This window comes from Anomaloglossus baeobatrachus, chromosome 2 (genome assembly GCF_048569485.1).
Source record: "Anomaloglossus baeobatrachus isolate aAnoBae1 chromosome 2, aAnoBae1.hap1, whole genome shotgun sequence".
In the NCBI taxonomy this organism is placed as follows: Eukaryota; Metazoa; Chordata; class Amphibia; order Anura; family Aromobatidae; genus Anomaloglossus; species Anomaloglossus baeobatrachus.
Window position 1 is genome coordinate 733,471,549 of NC_134354.1, and position 13,376 is coordinate 733,484,924.

Genomic DNA, 13,376 nt, shown 5'->3' on the forward strand with positions numbered 1-13,376 from the left:
TCTCCCAATTGGAGCTAGAAGAAAAGGAATTTACGGTAAGTAAACAAAATTCCCTTCTTCCGTGTGTCTTTGCATTCGATAAGTCTGCAGTAAAGTCTGATTATTATAGAACAATGTTTCTTTTGCAGGTTGAACACAAATGTTGAATTGTGTGAGAGTTTGAGGAGACTTCTGGAAAACAAATCTGTAATGGATTCTCTGGACCCAGAAACCAGGTACGTTTTCCTCCTGTGAGATATTGAGGAATGCCACCAAGGTCGGGTTCAGACAGCTGCACAGGCCAGTCGAATCAGCAAATTGCGGCCTTGACTGGCTCTCGGTTCCGCTCCACGTTGTGGGACGGTGCCGGGACTGCATCTATTCTGGTCCATAAAACGGACCAAAGTAGTGCATGTTTTTTTTTCCAAGCAGAGTATCAGTCTTTGTGGAAGATCATTGATGTGCACTCATACACTAGCTGTAATAGTTTTTGTGAAGGAGAAAAAAACAAGTTTTTATAGTGCAAAAATACATTATTTATTGAAAAATAGGTGACAATCTTTGTAGAAGTTGATAAAAGGTAATTAAAATACCAAGATTAATCAGGATACTGTATATGTGAGTGTGACAGCTAACCCCCAACAGCAAAGGATGATCGGTTCAAAATAACATAGTCAAAGGACTGTTCTACAGGGTATTTCTATCGCATAAGAGACAATGTTAGTCTAAATATAAATAAATATAGCGAAACATACATAAACCCAGCAGTAAAAAAGATCCTGACTGGGATCAGCATGTAACATGTGTACAGAACCGATCAATATTACAAAGGGTATACCGCTCCATTGTCAGGTTATAGTCCACAACAAGTCCAAGACAATTCCATCATTATTAATTCTTCCTCGGGGGATAGGGTGCTGTGATCACGGAACCCCATTCCCTGAGGAAGAATTAATTATCCGTTCATCGAAACGTACGTCAGGCAGCCTTGGGGCCATCTTCCTCTGATCATCCAGCACTACTCAGTACTACGTTACTGAATCCTCCATCGTCTTTTAAAGGGTATGACCCCTGCTCTGGCAGGAATTACTTATGTTTTTTTCTCGTTTTTTTCTCCTTCACAAAATATGATTTTGAGTTTGTGCTACCCGTGTGGCCCTAGGATATATAGGACCCTCGGGAACGTATTTGGTATAGTTGTCTGGAATTTTGCTCTACTACTAGCTGTAATGGCTCCATGGTGCGCATGGACCAGTTATAAGCTCATAAGAACAAGCTCCAGTATTGTAGATTCATGTGCAGTTATTTCTATCCAGGCTGCCATTTCTACAGTACATTATTTGTACGCCTTGGTCTCAACCAGGAGAGCTTATTTGGACGCTGCTCACTTCCACATTGAGGGGCGAGCACCGATGATGACATAACATACGTTGGCAAGCATCTGGCACATGTTCTGTTGCCATTAAAGAGATCCTGTCACCAGATTTTGACCTTCTAAACTAAAATTAGCACCTTAAGCAGCGCCTTTCCTACATTCCATGAAGGTACATGTTATCCCCTGACCCCCTGTAGATACCAAAAATACCTTTATAAAATCTCCCGCCCTATATGTAAATATTCCGGTCCGGTCTGATGGGCATCCTAATCTGCGCCTCCTGTCCCTTTTTTGTTCTCCTCCTGTGCTGATTAACATGGAGGACACCTCGGACGCCATCCACATAGGCAGGCAAAATCTCCATATTCCCGTCTCGCGCAGGCTCTATTGCGGGCAGAGTCAAAAACATAGGTGCGCCTGCGCAAACTGGAAGGTTCTCTGTGCAGGCGTGAGATTTTGCCCGGCAAAGTGGATGACGTCACCCGCTTCATCCACATCGCTGAGCAAAATTTCGCACCTGTGCAGAGAACTTGTCAGTTTGTGCAGGCGCACCTATGTTTTTGACTCTAACCACAATAGAGCCTACGAAAGCCGGGAACAAGGAGATTTTGCCCACCTACGTGGATGGAGTCCGAGGCGTCATCCATGTTAATCAGCACATGAGGAGGACGAAATAGGGACAGGAGGCGCAGATTAGGACGCCCATCAGACCGGACCGGACAATTTATATACACAGGTGGTAGTTTTGGTTTAGAAGGTCAAAATCTGATGACCAGTTCCCTTTAAAGGGAATAATGCTTTGAAGAATTACACCATTTTGAGATGCCGGGGTGGAAATCTTAAGAATATTCCTAATTAAAGTAAAGCAAATAGGGAATATACCGTATTTTTCGGACCATAAGGCACATCGGATTATAAGACGCATTAGCAGTGAGAGCCTGCTAAGGCGCCTAGATTCATATATAAGGCGCACCGGATTATAAGCTGTAGCGCATTAAGTTCATGACAGCTGCAAAAAGGCCGGGGTGCAATCCGGAGTTTAGGTGAGAGCACCGGAGATCAGCCCGGCCTGTCTGCAGGTGTCATGAACTGAACCGGGGAATCAATCACTCGGCGCTCGCGGTACAGTCTAGGCTGCACTCCGGAGCTCTGGTGAGAGCTCCGGAGTGCAATGCAGGTACCTGAATCCAGGCCTGGCATTATTGGAGATTCCTCCGGTAGCCAGTGCGACGCTGCTCTTATGTACAGCATTCTAACATGCTGTATATACAGTAAGAGCGCAGGCCGCACTGTGGAACATAAAAAACACTTTACTCACCTAAACCGGTCACTCCGGTGCTGGTTGGCCAGATGGGCGGTGCTGTTCTCTGGGACCGGCGCCTTCTCTTTCGGCCATCTTGCCCCTCTGTCTTCTGAAGCCTGAGTGCATGACGCGTCCACGTCATACACACTCGCCGGCACTGAGGTCCTGCGCAGGCGCACTTTGATCTGTCCTGCTGAGGGCAGATCAAAGTACGGTATTGTAGTGCACCTGCAAGGGACCTCAGTGTCTGCGAGTGTGTAAGATGTGTAAGATGTGGACGGGTCATGCACTCAGGCTTCAGAAGACAGAGGAGCAAGAGGGCCGAAAGAGGAGGCGCCGATCCCGGAGAACAGCGCCGCCCATCTGGTCAACCAGCACAGCAGCGACCGGTTTAGGTGAGTAAGCATGTCTCTTAACAGGAGGCATAATGCTCGCTTGTATTCATATACAAGGCGCACCAGACTATAAGGCGCACTTTCGGTTTCTGAGAAAATCATAGGTTTTTATGTGCGCCTTATAGTCCAAAAAATACGGTATATAAAAAAATATCCTATAATGAAAAGTACCTAATGGAGTTGTCAACTGTGGATAACTCGTGTTCTAATCCTGGACTAGATCCTCAATTAACCAGAGTAGAGCCACATTGATAAGAGCAATTCTTGCACTAGCCATGTATATGGCACTTATCACTGTCATAGGGCCCCATTTTATACTACTTTTTATTTTTTTAGGCCATTCCTACAGTATTAACCCCTTCACCCCCGGCCACTAAAACACCCTAATGACCGGGCCATTTTTTGCAATTCTGACCAGTGTCACTTTGACAGGTTATAACTCTGGAACGCTTCAACGGATCCTGGCGATTCTGAGATTGTTTTTTCGTGACATATTGTACTTCATGTCAGTGGTAAATTTAGGCCGATATTTTTTGCGTTTATTTGTGAAAATTTAGGAAATTTGGCGAAAATTTTGAAAATTTCGCAATTTTCAAACTTTGAAAATTTATGCCCATAAATCTGATAGATATGTCACACAAAATAGTTACTAAATAACATTTCCCACTTGTCAACTTTACATCAGCGCAATTTTCGAAACAAATTTTTTTTCCGTTAGGAAGTTAGAAGGGGTCAAAGGTCATCAGCAAATTCTCATTTTTCCAACAAAATTTACAAAATAATTTTTTTTAGGGACCACATCACATTTGAGGTGACTTTGAGAGGCCTAGGTCACAGAAAATACCCAAAAGTGACCCCATTCTAAAAACTACACCCCTCACACTGCTCAAAACCACATCCAATAAGTGTATTAACCCTTTAGGTGCTTCACAGGAACCAAAGCAATGTGGAAGGAAAAAATGAAAATTTTACTTTTTAACACAAAAATGTTACTTTAGCCATAAAATTTTCATTTTTACAAGGGAGAAAAGAGAAAGTGCACAATACAATTTATTGTGCATGTTCTCCTGAGTACGCCGATACCCCATATGTGGTAAAAATCAATTGTTTGGGCGCACGGCAGAGCTCGGAAAGGAAGGAGCGCCATTTGAATTTTTGAACGCAAAATTAGCTGCACCTGTTAGCGGACGCCATGTCGGGTTTGAAGACCCCCTGAGGTGCCTAAACAATGGAGCTCCCCCACAAGTGACCCCATTTTGGAAACTAGAGCCCTCAAATAATTGTTCTAGATGTTTGGTGAGCACTTTGAACACCTGGGGGCTTCACAGAAGTTTATAGCGTTGAGCCGTGAAAAGAAAAAAAAATTTTTTTACCACAAAACGGTTGCTTCAACTAGGTAGCTTTTTTTTTCACAAGGGTTACAGGAAAAAATGCACCATAAAATGTATTGTGCATTTTCTCCTGAGTACGCAGATACCTCATATGTGGTGGAAATCAAATGTTTGGACACACAGCAGTGCTCGGAAGGCAAGGAGCGCCATTTGAATTTTTGAGTGCAAAATTAGCTGCACCTGTTAGCGGACGCCATGTCGGTTTTGAAGACCCCCTGAGGTGCCTAAACAATGGAGCTCCCCTACAAGTGACCCCATTTTGGAAACTAGAGCCCTCAAATAATTTTTCTAGATGTTTGGTGAGCACTTTGAACACCTGGGGGCTTCACAGAAGTTTATAGCGTTGAGCCGTGAAAAGAAAAAAAAATTTTTTTACCACAAAACGGTTGCTTCAACTAGGTAGCTTTTTTTTTCACAAGGCTATCAGGAAAAAATGCACCATAAAATGTATTGTGCATTTTCTCCTGAGTACGCAGATACCTCATATGTGGTGGAAAGTAATTGTTTGGGCGCATGGCGGGGCTCAGAAGAGAAGGAGCGCCATTTGACAGCAAAATTGGTTGGAATCATTAGCGGACGCCATGTCACGTTTGGAGACCCCCTATGGTGCCTAAACAGTGGAGATCCCCCACAAGTGACACCATTTTGGAAACTAGAGCCCTCAAATAATTTTTCTAGATGTTTAGTGAGCACTTTGAACACCTGGGGGCTTCACAGAAGTTTATAGCGTTGAGCCGTGAAAAGAATTTTTTTTTTTTTTTTACCACAAAACGGTTGCTTCAACTAGGTAGCTTTTTTTTTCACAAGGGTAACAGGACAAAATGCACCATAAAACGTATTGTGCATTTTCTCCTGAGTACGCAGATACCTCACATGTGGTGGAAAGTAATTGTTTGAGCGCATGGCGGGGCTCAGAAGAGAAGGAGCGCCATTTGACTTTTCAAACGCACAGACGCAGTGCACTGATCGGCCGCTGCAGGACGCACGGTCGGATGCGATAAAAAAAAAGCGTCGGGGATACGTAAAAAATAAAGTCACGCCAAAAATTGACCATGGATGCAGATACGTTATGTGCATCCCTGATCACCGCTTGGCGGGATGCACGGACGGATGCGATACAAAAAGCGTCGCAAATACGGAAAAAAGTTACGCCAAAAATTGAGCAGGGATGCCGATCCGTTATCTGCATCCCTAATCAGCGCTCGGCGGGACGCACGGACGGATGTGATACAAAAAGCGTCGTGAATACGGAAAAAAGTCACGCCAAAAACTGACCACGGATGCAGATTCGTTATCTGCATCCCTGATCAGCGCTCGGCGGGACGCACGGACGGATGCGATACAAAAAGCGTCGGGGATACGGAAAAAAAAGTCACGCCAAAAATTGAGCAGGGATGCCGATCCGTTATCTGCATCCCTGATCAGCGCTTGGCGGGACGCACGGACGGATGCGATACAAAAAGCGTCGGGGATACGGAAAAAAAAGTCACGCCAAAAATTGAGCAGGGATGCCGATCCGTTATCTGCATCCCTGATCAGCGCTTGGCGGGACGCACGGACGGATGAGGTGTAAAAATGGACAGGGGATACGGAAAAAAAAAAAAAGTTATACTCACAGTACCCAGAGGACTAGCAGGAGGATCACTGACCAGAAGAGCTGCAGAGGAACAGATGGCAGAGAGATGGACAGCTTTACAGGAGCAGCAGGCAGATCAGCAGAATGCCCAGGAAGGACCCAGCGATGGACGCAGATGTGATCAGGCCAGTGAAGACAGGTAAGAGGACGTCGGGGGAGAGCAGAGGGGGAGAGGGGGGGAGTGAGAGCAGAGGGGGGGGGGGGTTGAGAGCAGAGGGGGGGGGTTGAGAGCAGAGGGGGGGGAGAGCAGAGGGGGAGACCGGAGAGGGAGCTGCAGAAGCAGAATAGAGATAATGGGGGAGGCAGTCAGATCGCGGGGGGAGCAGATCGGGATGTCGGGGGGGGGCGGGGGTTGGGGGGAGCAGATCGCGGGGGGGGGCTATCACGGCAGCGTGCATGGGCACCACGGGAGCGCGCACGGGCTGCAAAGTGAGCACAGTACTCACGTGCAGCAGATCGCAACAGGGAAGCACATGGCAGGGGGCAGATCGCGGCAGGGAAGCACATGGCAGGGGGCAGATCACAGCAGGGAAGCACATAGCAGGGGGCAGATCGCAGCAGGGGGCAGATCGCAGCAGGGCGGCACATCAGGGAGCATGCAGTGGCCATCACGGGAAGCGCGCAATACTCACGTGGAGCCGGAGCGGCGGTGACATCGGCGGCGGCAGCAGCGGTGGCGTGGTACCACAAGTACCAGCCACTGCACGCTGCAAACATGTTGGGGGAGGGCTCGCAGGCCAGCACAGGCCTGGGGAGGGCGGCCACCGGCAGATCAGACCGCCCCACTGCACACTGATTGGAGCGATTGCGCGTCATAGCACGATCGCTCCAATCAGTGCTGCAGGGGCTGGGGGCGACATGTTTGAGGTCCACCTATGATATGCTGCAGCAGCTGCGGCATCTCATAGCTGGATCTCACAGGATCGCACTAATTCGGGCATTATTTTTGCCGAAATTAGTACGATCGATGTGGTTGGCGGTTCAGATTTGAACAGCCAATCACATCGATCGTCGATAGGGGGTGGCGATGCCGCCCCCCCTGGGGTCAAGCAAAGGTCCCCTGCTGTAAGAAACAGCAGGGGACATCATTTGAAAGCCGTTGCTATGGCCACGGCAATCAAATGAAGTTTAGGCCGTAAAATTACGTCCCTGGTCGTTAAGTCACGTTAAAATAGGACGTAATTTTACGGCCCGCGGTCGTGAAGGGGTTAAGAGGGTACTAGGTATCGCTCGGCTCTTTTCTTCCCTTACCATACTTGCAATAGTGGAGGGAGAGTTGTTTGTGCATAACCCGATCCCCATTGATTTCAGTGGAAAAAAACATACTTGATTTGGGTAGGCAAAGAAGCGTAGTAGATTAAAACGATGCATATATATTTACTGTATATAATTATGTATGTACTAGAAGGTGGCCCGATTCTAACGCATCGGGTAGTCTAGAATGTGAATGTTGGTTAGCAGATTGAATAATAATGTAATAAATGCATTGGATGGGTTAGGTTTAATTTAGTATTCTTAAAATAGTTTATTGGTTTAAGAATGACAAATAGAAGAAACAATTTTTTTTTCAATAATTTATTAGATAATGAATTGGTTTGAAACTTTCAATACATATATTTCATATACTATAAATGCTTACAATTTTTTTTTGTATGAGAGGAAAATGAAAGGATGGGAGGGATGAGAGGGGTAAGAATATTTTATTAGGGGAGAATGCAGGGTAACAATGAGGTAAGTGGGTACTATGGAAAGAGGTTGTGGAAACATTCCTGCTTATTTAGTTCATGTTAAATATTTTTATGATTGGTGATTAATATGAACAGTTTTAATAGATGAGTCTAATGTTTAATGATGTCCATGGCTTGTAATGAAAGAAGGTTATGAACAGTCTAAAGTTAATTAAAAATATTTTTATACACCACATTTTGTGTAAAGATCTTTTCACTCTCTTTAAGTAACTTTCCTTGTAAAGGGGTGTCAAGAACTTGCACTTTGACGTTGCATCTCATTGTCACTCTTGAAAACGCAACGTACAGTTGTCCATGGCCAAAAACTGGTTCAGGTAGATATATGCCAACACGGTGTAGAGTTTGGCCTTGCGACTTGTTTATTGTCATGGCAAATGCGGGTTTTAGGGAAAACTGACGACGGCGAAGTTTAAATGCAAGGCGAGTGTCTGAAGGACATATATCAAGGCGTGGAATTAACACTTCCTTTTCTTTAGCTGATCCAGTGATGACTCTTGCTTGAATAAGGTGTGAATACATTCCAGTCACAATAAGGCGCGTTCCATTTCATAGTCCTTGTTTGGTATTTAGATTCTGGAGTAACATAACAATGGTTCCAATTTTAAGTTTATGTATGTGGGATGGCATTCCCGATGGTGTTACACTGTTTAAAAATTCAACGGGATAATATTCACGTTCATCTTCATTATCTACATCGATTGAATCATCACTTTTGTACAACTTATATTCACCTGGCATGCGATCCATTACACGGGAATTTAGTAGAGTAACGTCTTCATTTTTGGCACAGAGAATTGCATAGGAAGAGGCTTTGTTAACATTGTTTTTGTCGTTAATATCAATGTTAAAACGTCCAAAAACCTCAGTTACAATGCAGTCTTTACATAACATGTCTTCAGGTATTTCTATAATGTCTTCTCCAAGGTTATATTGATTGGTAAGTTCACCATTACCAAGTTTCAGAAGCCATTGGCTGTAATCTGGATCAGTAGATCGCATGTTGTTAATTAGTTGGAGTTTGGTAAAGTTTTTCCAAAGTTCTGACATTTTTAAGCTGGACTCAATAATATCTGTTCTTGTTCCACTTGGTATAACTGGAAGGCATTGTCGAAAATCTCCCCCAATAACAAACACTTTTCCACCAAATGGAATTTAAATTTTTTTCTGCTACGTTTGTGGTCATTACTTCACGTAGAAGTCTGTCAATTAAGGTCAAAGCATATTTTGAGGCCATAGTGCATTCGTCAATTATTAAAAGACTTGCATTTTGTAAACGTTTTCCTGCTACTGTGTCTTGTTTGATTCGTGAAACGGATATTTCATTGACTGGAACTGGGATGCCAAATAGTGAATGCATAGTGCGACCTTCGTTTAAAAGATTTGCTGCAATACCTGTTGTAGCAGACGTCAACACTTTTTTTCCCAAACCTCTAACGTGATGTATTAAAACATCATAAAGGTATGTTTTGCCGCTTCCTCCGGGACCGTCAATAAAGAAACATTTAGGGTTTGCATTTCCTTGGTTTTGAATGGCGCTTAAAATGGTGTCATATGCAATTCGTTGTTGTTCATTTAAGGAGATTCTCAGCTCTGTTGCTAACAATAATTCTGAAGATTCATTATACTGCGGAGCTTGTGGAAGTTGTATTTCAGGGTGTGGCAAATTAAAGTCCGCATACGTTTTTCCATGTAGTAATAAAATATTTTGGATATCTTGCATGGCGTAAGCTTCACATTTGCAACAATGACCAGTTTGGTTGTGAAGATGTAAGCAGTAATCTTCAATTAGATTTTCTTTGAAAAATGTCCAAAGTTGATCAGGGTTTGTAGGGGGGCCAAACACGCAGATGTATGCAAACAATTCCCGAAGTTCCTCTGGATCAACATGTTAGGCTATGGGTTGAACTAGATCAGGGGTCGGGAACCTATGGCTCGCGAGCCAGATATGGCTCTTTTGATGGCCGTATCTGGCTCGCAGACAGGGCTCCTACCTGTCTATGGGAAGGATGCATGCACCGCGCTCCATCAGGCCGCGGTGCACGCTGATCAGGCCCAGACTGACAGGCGGGAGGGGCGGGACCAGGGCCGGCGCCAGCACCCGGCAAACCCGGTCAAATGACGGGGCCCTGAGCTGCCGGGGGGGCCCACTCGCGGTGGCAGGAGTGGCGCACCGCTACTCAGGGGGGCCCGGTGGCCGCGCTGTCACCGCCCCCCGCCGAGGATCGAGCTTTCAATTGCATCGGCATCGCAGGTGCCGATACAATTGAGAGCAATGATGAGAGAGTGAGCGGCGCTCCCTCTCTTATCATTCTCCCCGCTGTGACTGTCGGCGTTCTTCTGACAGCTCTGCAGAGGACCGCGGTGACGTCATCACTGCGCGCCTGCTGAGAGGTCAGAGCGAGCGACAGCAATGGACGACGCGCCGAGGAGACCGGATCAGTGGGGGAACGAGGAGACGTGAGCCGCCCCTCTACTGACACTGGGCTCCCCTGACTCACAGGCCGGCCACTACACAGCGGCACTAGTACACATAGGGGCCCGGCAGCCGCTCTGCAGAGCCGGCTGCCGGGCCCCTATGTGTAGTGCCGCTGTGTAGTGGCCGGCCTGTGAGTCAGGGGAGCCCAGTGTCAGTAGATGGGCCCCTGACCTGGAGAGGCCACCAGCCGTGTCTGAGCTGCAGGAGTGCTAGTCCTGACCTGCACAGCAGACGGAATCTCCATCCTGCAGGACCTGCGATGATGTCACGCCCATGTGACTGTGTGTGAGGAGACACAGGATGCCGGGCAGAAAGCAAGATACTGAAGGCGATTTGGACACATGATGACTGGTAATAAGAAAAGAGGGGACATGAGGGTGGGGGGGGGCTGCAGGGTGAGTGGCATATGAGGGCTGCAGACTGTGACTGAAGCATGTGAAGGGGTGCACAGTGTTTGAGAGGGGTAAGTTGGGGTACAGGCAGGGTGAGATATGTGGGCAGGGTGTGTGTGATATGGGGGTGTATTGTGTGTGATATGGGGGGTGCAGGCTGTATGGGGAGCAGGGTATGTGACATATGGGGGTGTAGTGTGTGAGATCTGGGGGGTGCAGGCTGTATGGGAAGCAGGGTGTGAGAGATATGGGGGTGTAGTGTGTATGTGACATGGGGGGGTGCAGGCTGTATGGGAAGCAGAATGAAAGGCAAGAGAACAAGAGTAAAGTGCAAAAATAGACAAAATTTTATTGAATACACAACAAGACATATACTTCATTAAAATAGTGTACTACCAGTATATCCTGGGGATGCCAACATTGAAGAGTAGACCAGTAATTACAGCCAATAAAGTCAAAAAGACCAACTAGTCAAAATCTATGTATATGGCTAAGACTAGCCTAAACAGATCACAGTGGTGGGGAACATACCCAGAAACAAGGGAACTGCTGAGTGGAAGGTAAAGAAAGGGTCAGATCAAACCGTGGTTGCCCACCATGTAAAGGTGGGGAATCATGGTGATACCGCTGGCTATGCTGTTAATAAACATGAGTATACAGCAGGAGATCGGCATGCAATAACAGTATGGCACAAGTGTGCAATTGGAAAATATTCCCTTACCTAAAGTGCTAAAGTGCAAACCAAACCAGCGCAGGACAGCCAGCCATGGACACAAGCAGTTCCTATGGGGTGTAAGAAGGCATCCTCAGGTCATCCAAAGGTCTCCATCCGACGCGCGTTTCGCGGGGATAGCTTTATCAAGGTGGAAAACCAAAGTAATAACCCCATGACCTGCATGCCTGTTATATATACCCCTCCTAATATGAAATCCAACAGCTGAATGGCCGGAAATGGCATGGAGACAGGAAGTGACATCGCTTAGCAACAAGCTTATGTCACCGTCATACCTCAAAGTGGTTACAAGTGCATATAATCTGCAGGTCCATAGTATATCCAAACTAATCTTGATTAAACCGCTAGAAATTGAAACTGAATACATCAGAAAATCCAGCCCTGGCATATATCGTTACTGGATTTTCTGATGTATTCAGTTTCAATTTCTAGCGGTTTAATCAAGATTAGTTTGGATATACTATGGACCTGCAGATTATATGCACTTGTAACCACTTTGAGGTATGACGGTGACATAAGCTTGTTGCTAAGCGATGTCACTTCCTGTCTCCATGCCATTTCCGGCCATTCAGCTGTTGGATTTCATATTAGGAGGGGTATATATAACAGGCATGCAGGTCATGGGGTTATTACTTTGGTTTTCCACCTTGATAAAGCTATTCCCGCGAAACGCGCGTCGGATGGAGACCTTTGGATGACCTGAGGATGCCTTCTTACACCCCATAGGAACTGCTTGTGTCCACGGCTGGCTGTCCTGCGCTGGTTTGGTTTGCACTTTAGCACTTTAGGTAAGGGAATATTTTCCAATTGCACACTTGTGCCATACTGTTATTGCATGCCGATCTCCTGCTGTATACTCATGTTTATTAACAGCATAGCCAGCGGTATCACCATGATTCCCCACCTTTACATGGTGGGCAACCACGGTTTGATCTGACCCTTTCTTTACCTTCCACTCAGCAGTTCCCTTGTTTCTGGGTATGTTCCCCACCACTGTGATCTGTTTAGGCTAGTCTTAGCCATATACATAGATTTTGACTAGTTGGTCTTTTTGACTTTCTTGGCTGTAATTACTGGTCTACTCTTCAATGTTGGCATCCCCAGGATATACTGGTAGTACACTATTTTAATGAAGTATATGTCTTGTTGTGTATTCAATAAAATTTTGTCTATTTTTGCACTTTACTCTTGTTCTCTTGCCTTTCATTCTCGTAATGAGTAGTGCTGGCACCTTCCCTGCCTAATTAAGGGAGGCTTGGTGCCTATTTTCTAATGGCTCTTGATGTGAGTTATGTTATGTTAATGTATGGGAAGCAGGGTGTGTGAGATATGGGGGTGTAGTGTGTGAGATCTGGGGGGTGCAGGCTGTATGGGGAGCAGTGTGTGGGATATAGGGGGTGCAGGCTGTATGGGGAGCAGTGTGTGTGTGTGTGGGATATGGGGGGTGCAGGCTGTATGGGAAGCAGTATGTGTGGGATATGGGGGGTGCAGGCTGTATGGGGAGCAGTGTGTGTGTGTGGGATATGGGGGGTGCAGGCTGTATGGGAAGCAGTGTGTGTGGGATATGGGGGGTGCAGGCTGTATGGGGAGCAGTGTGTGTGTGTGGGATATGGGGGGTGCAGGCTGTATGGGGAGCAGTGTGTGTGTGTGTGTGATATGGGGGGTGCAGGCTGTATGGGAAGCAGGGTGTGAGATATGGGGGTGTAGTGTGTGTGATATGGGGGTGTAGTGTGTGTGATATAGGGGTGCAGGCTGTATGGGAAGCAGGGTGTGTGAGATATGGGGGTGTAGTGTGTGTGATATGGGGGTGCAGGGTGTGTGACATATGGGGGCAGGGGCGTAACTACCGCAGTCGCAGGGTTGGAAGGAGAAGAGAGGTACTTGTTTTTTATTTTGCTGGCTGCATGACACATGGAGGCCTGGAGGGGCCTGGCTCCATGATACATGG

The 13,376-nt window shown here is 46.4% G+C and overlaps 1 protein-coding gene across 1 annotated transcript in view; it reads left to right on the forward strand.

Annotated features, from left to right (window-relative positions):
- Positions 1 to 13,376, forward strand: part of MIPEP (mitochondrial intermediate peptidase) — a 225,448-nt gene that overhangs the window by 43,355 nt on the left and 168,717 nt on the right. The window contains exon 4 of the mRNA XM_075337383.1: positions 129 to 215. Coding sequence (XP_075193498.1) covers positions 129 to 215 — 87 coding nt within the window. The remainder of the gene's footprint in view (positions 1 to 128; positions 216 to 13,376) is intronic.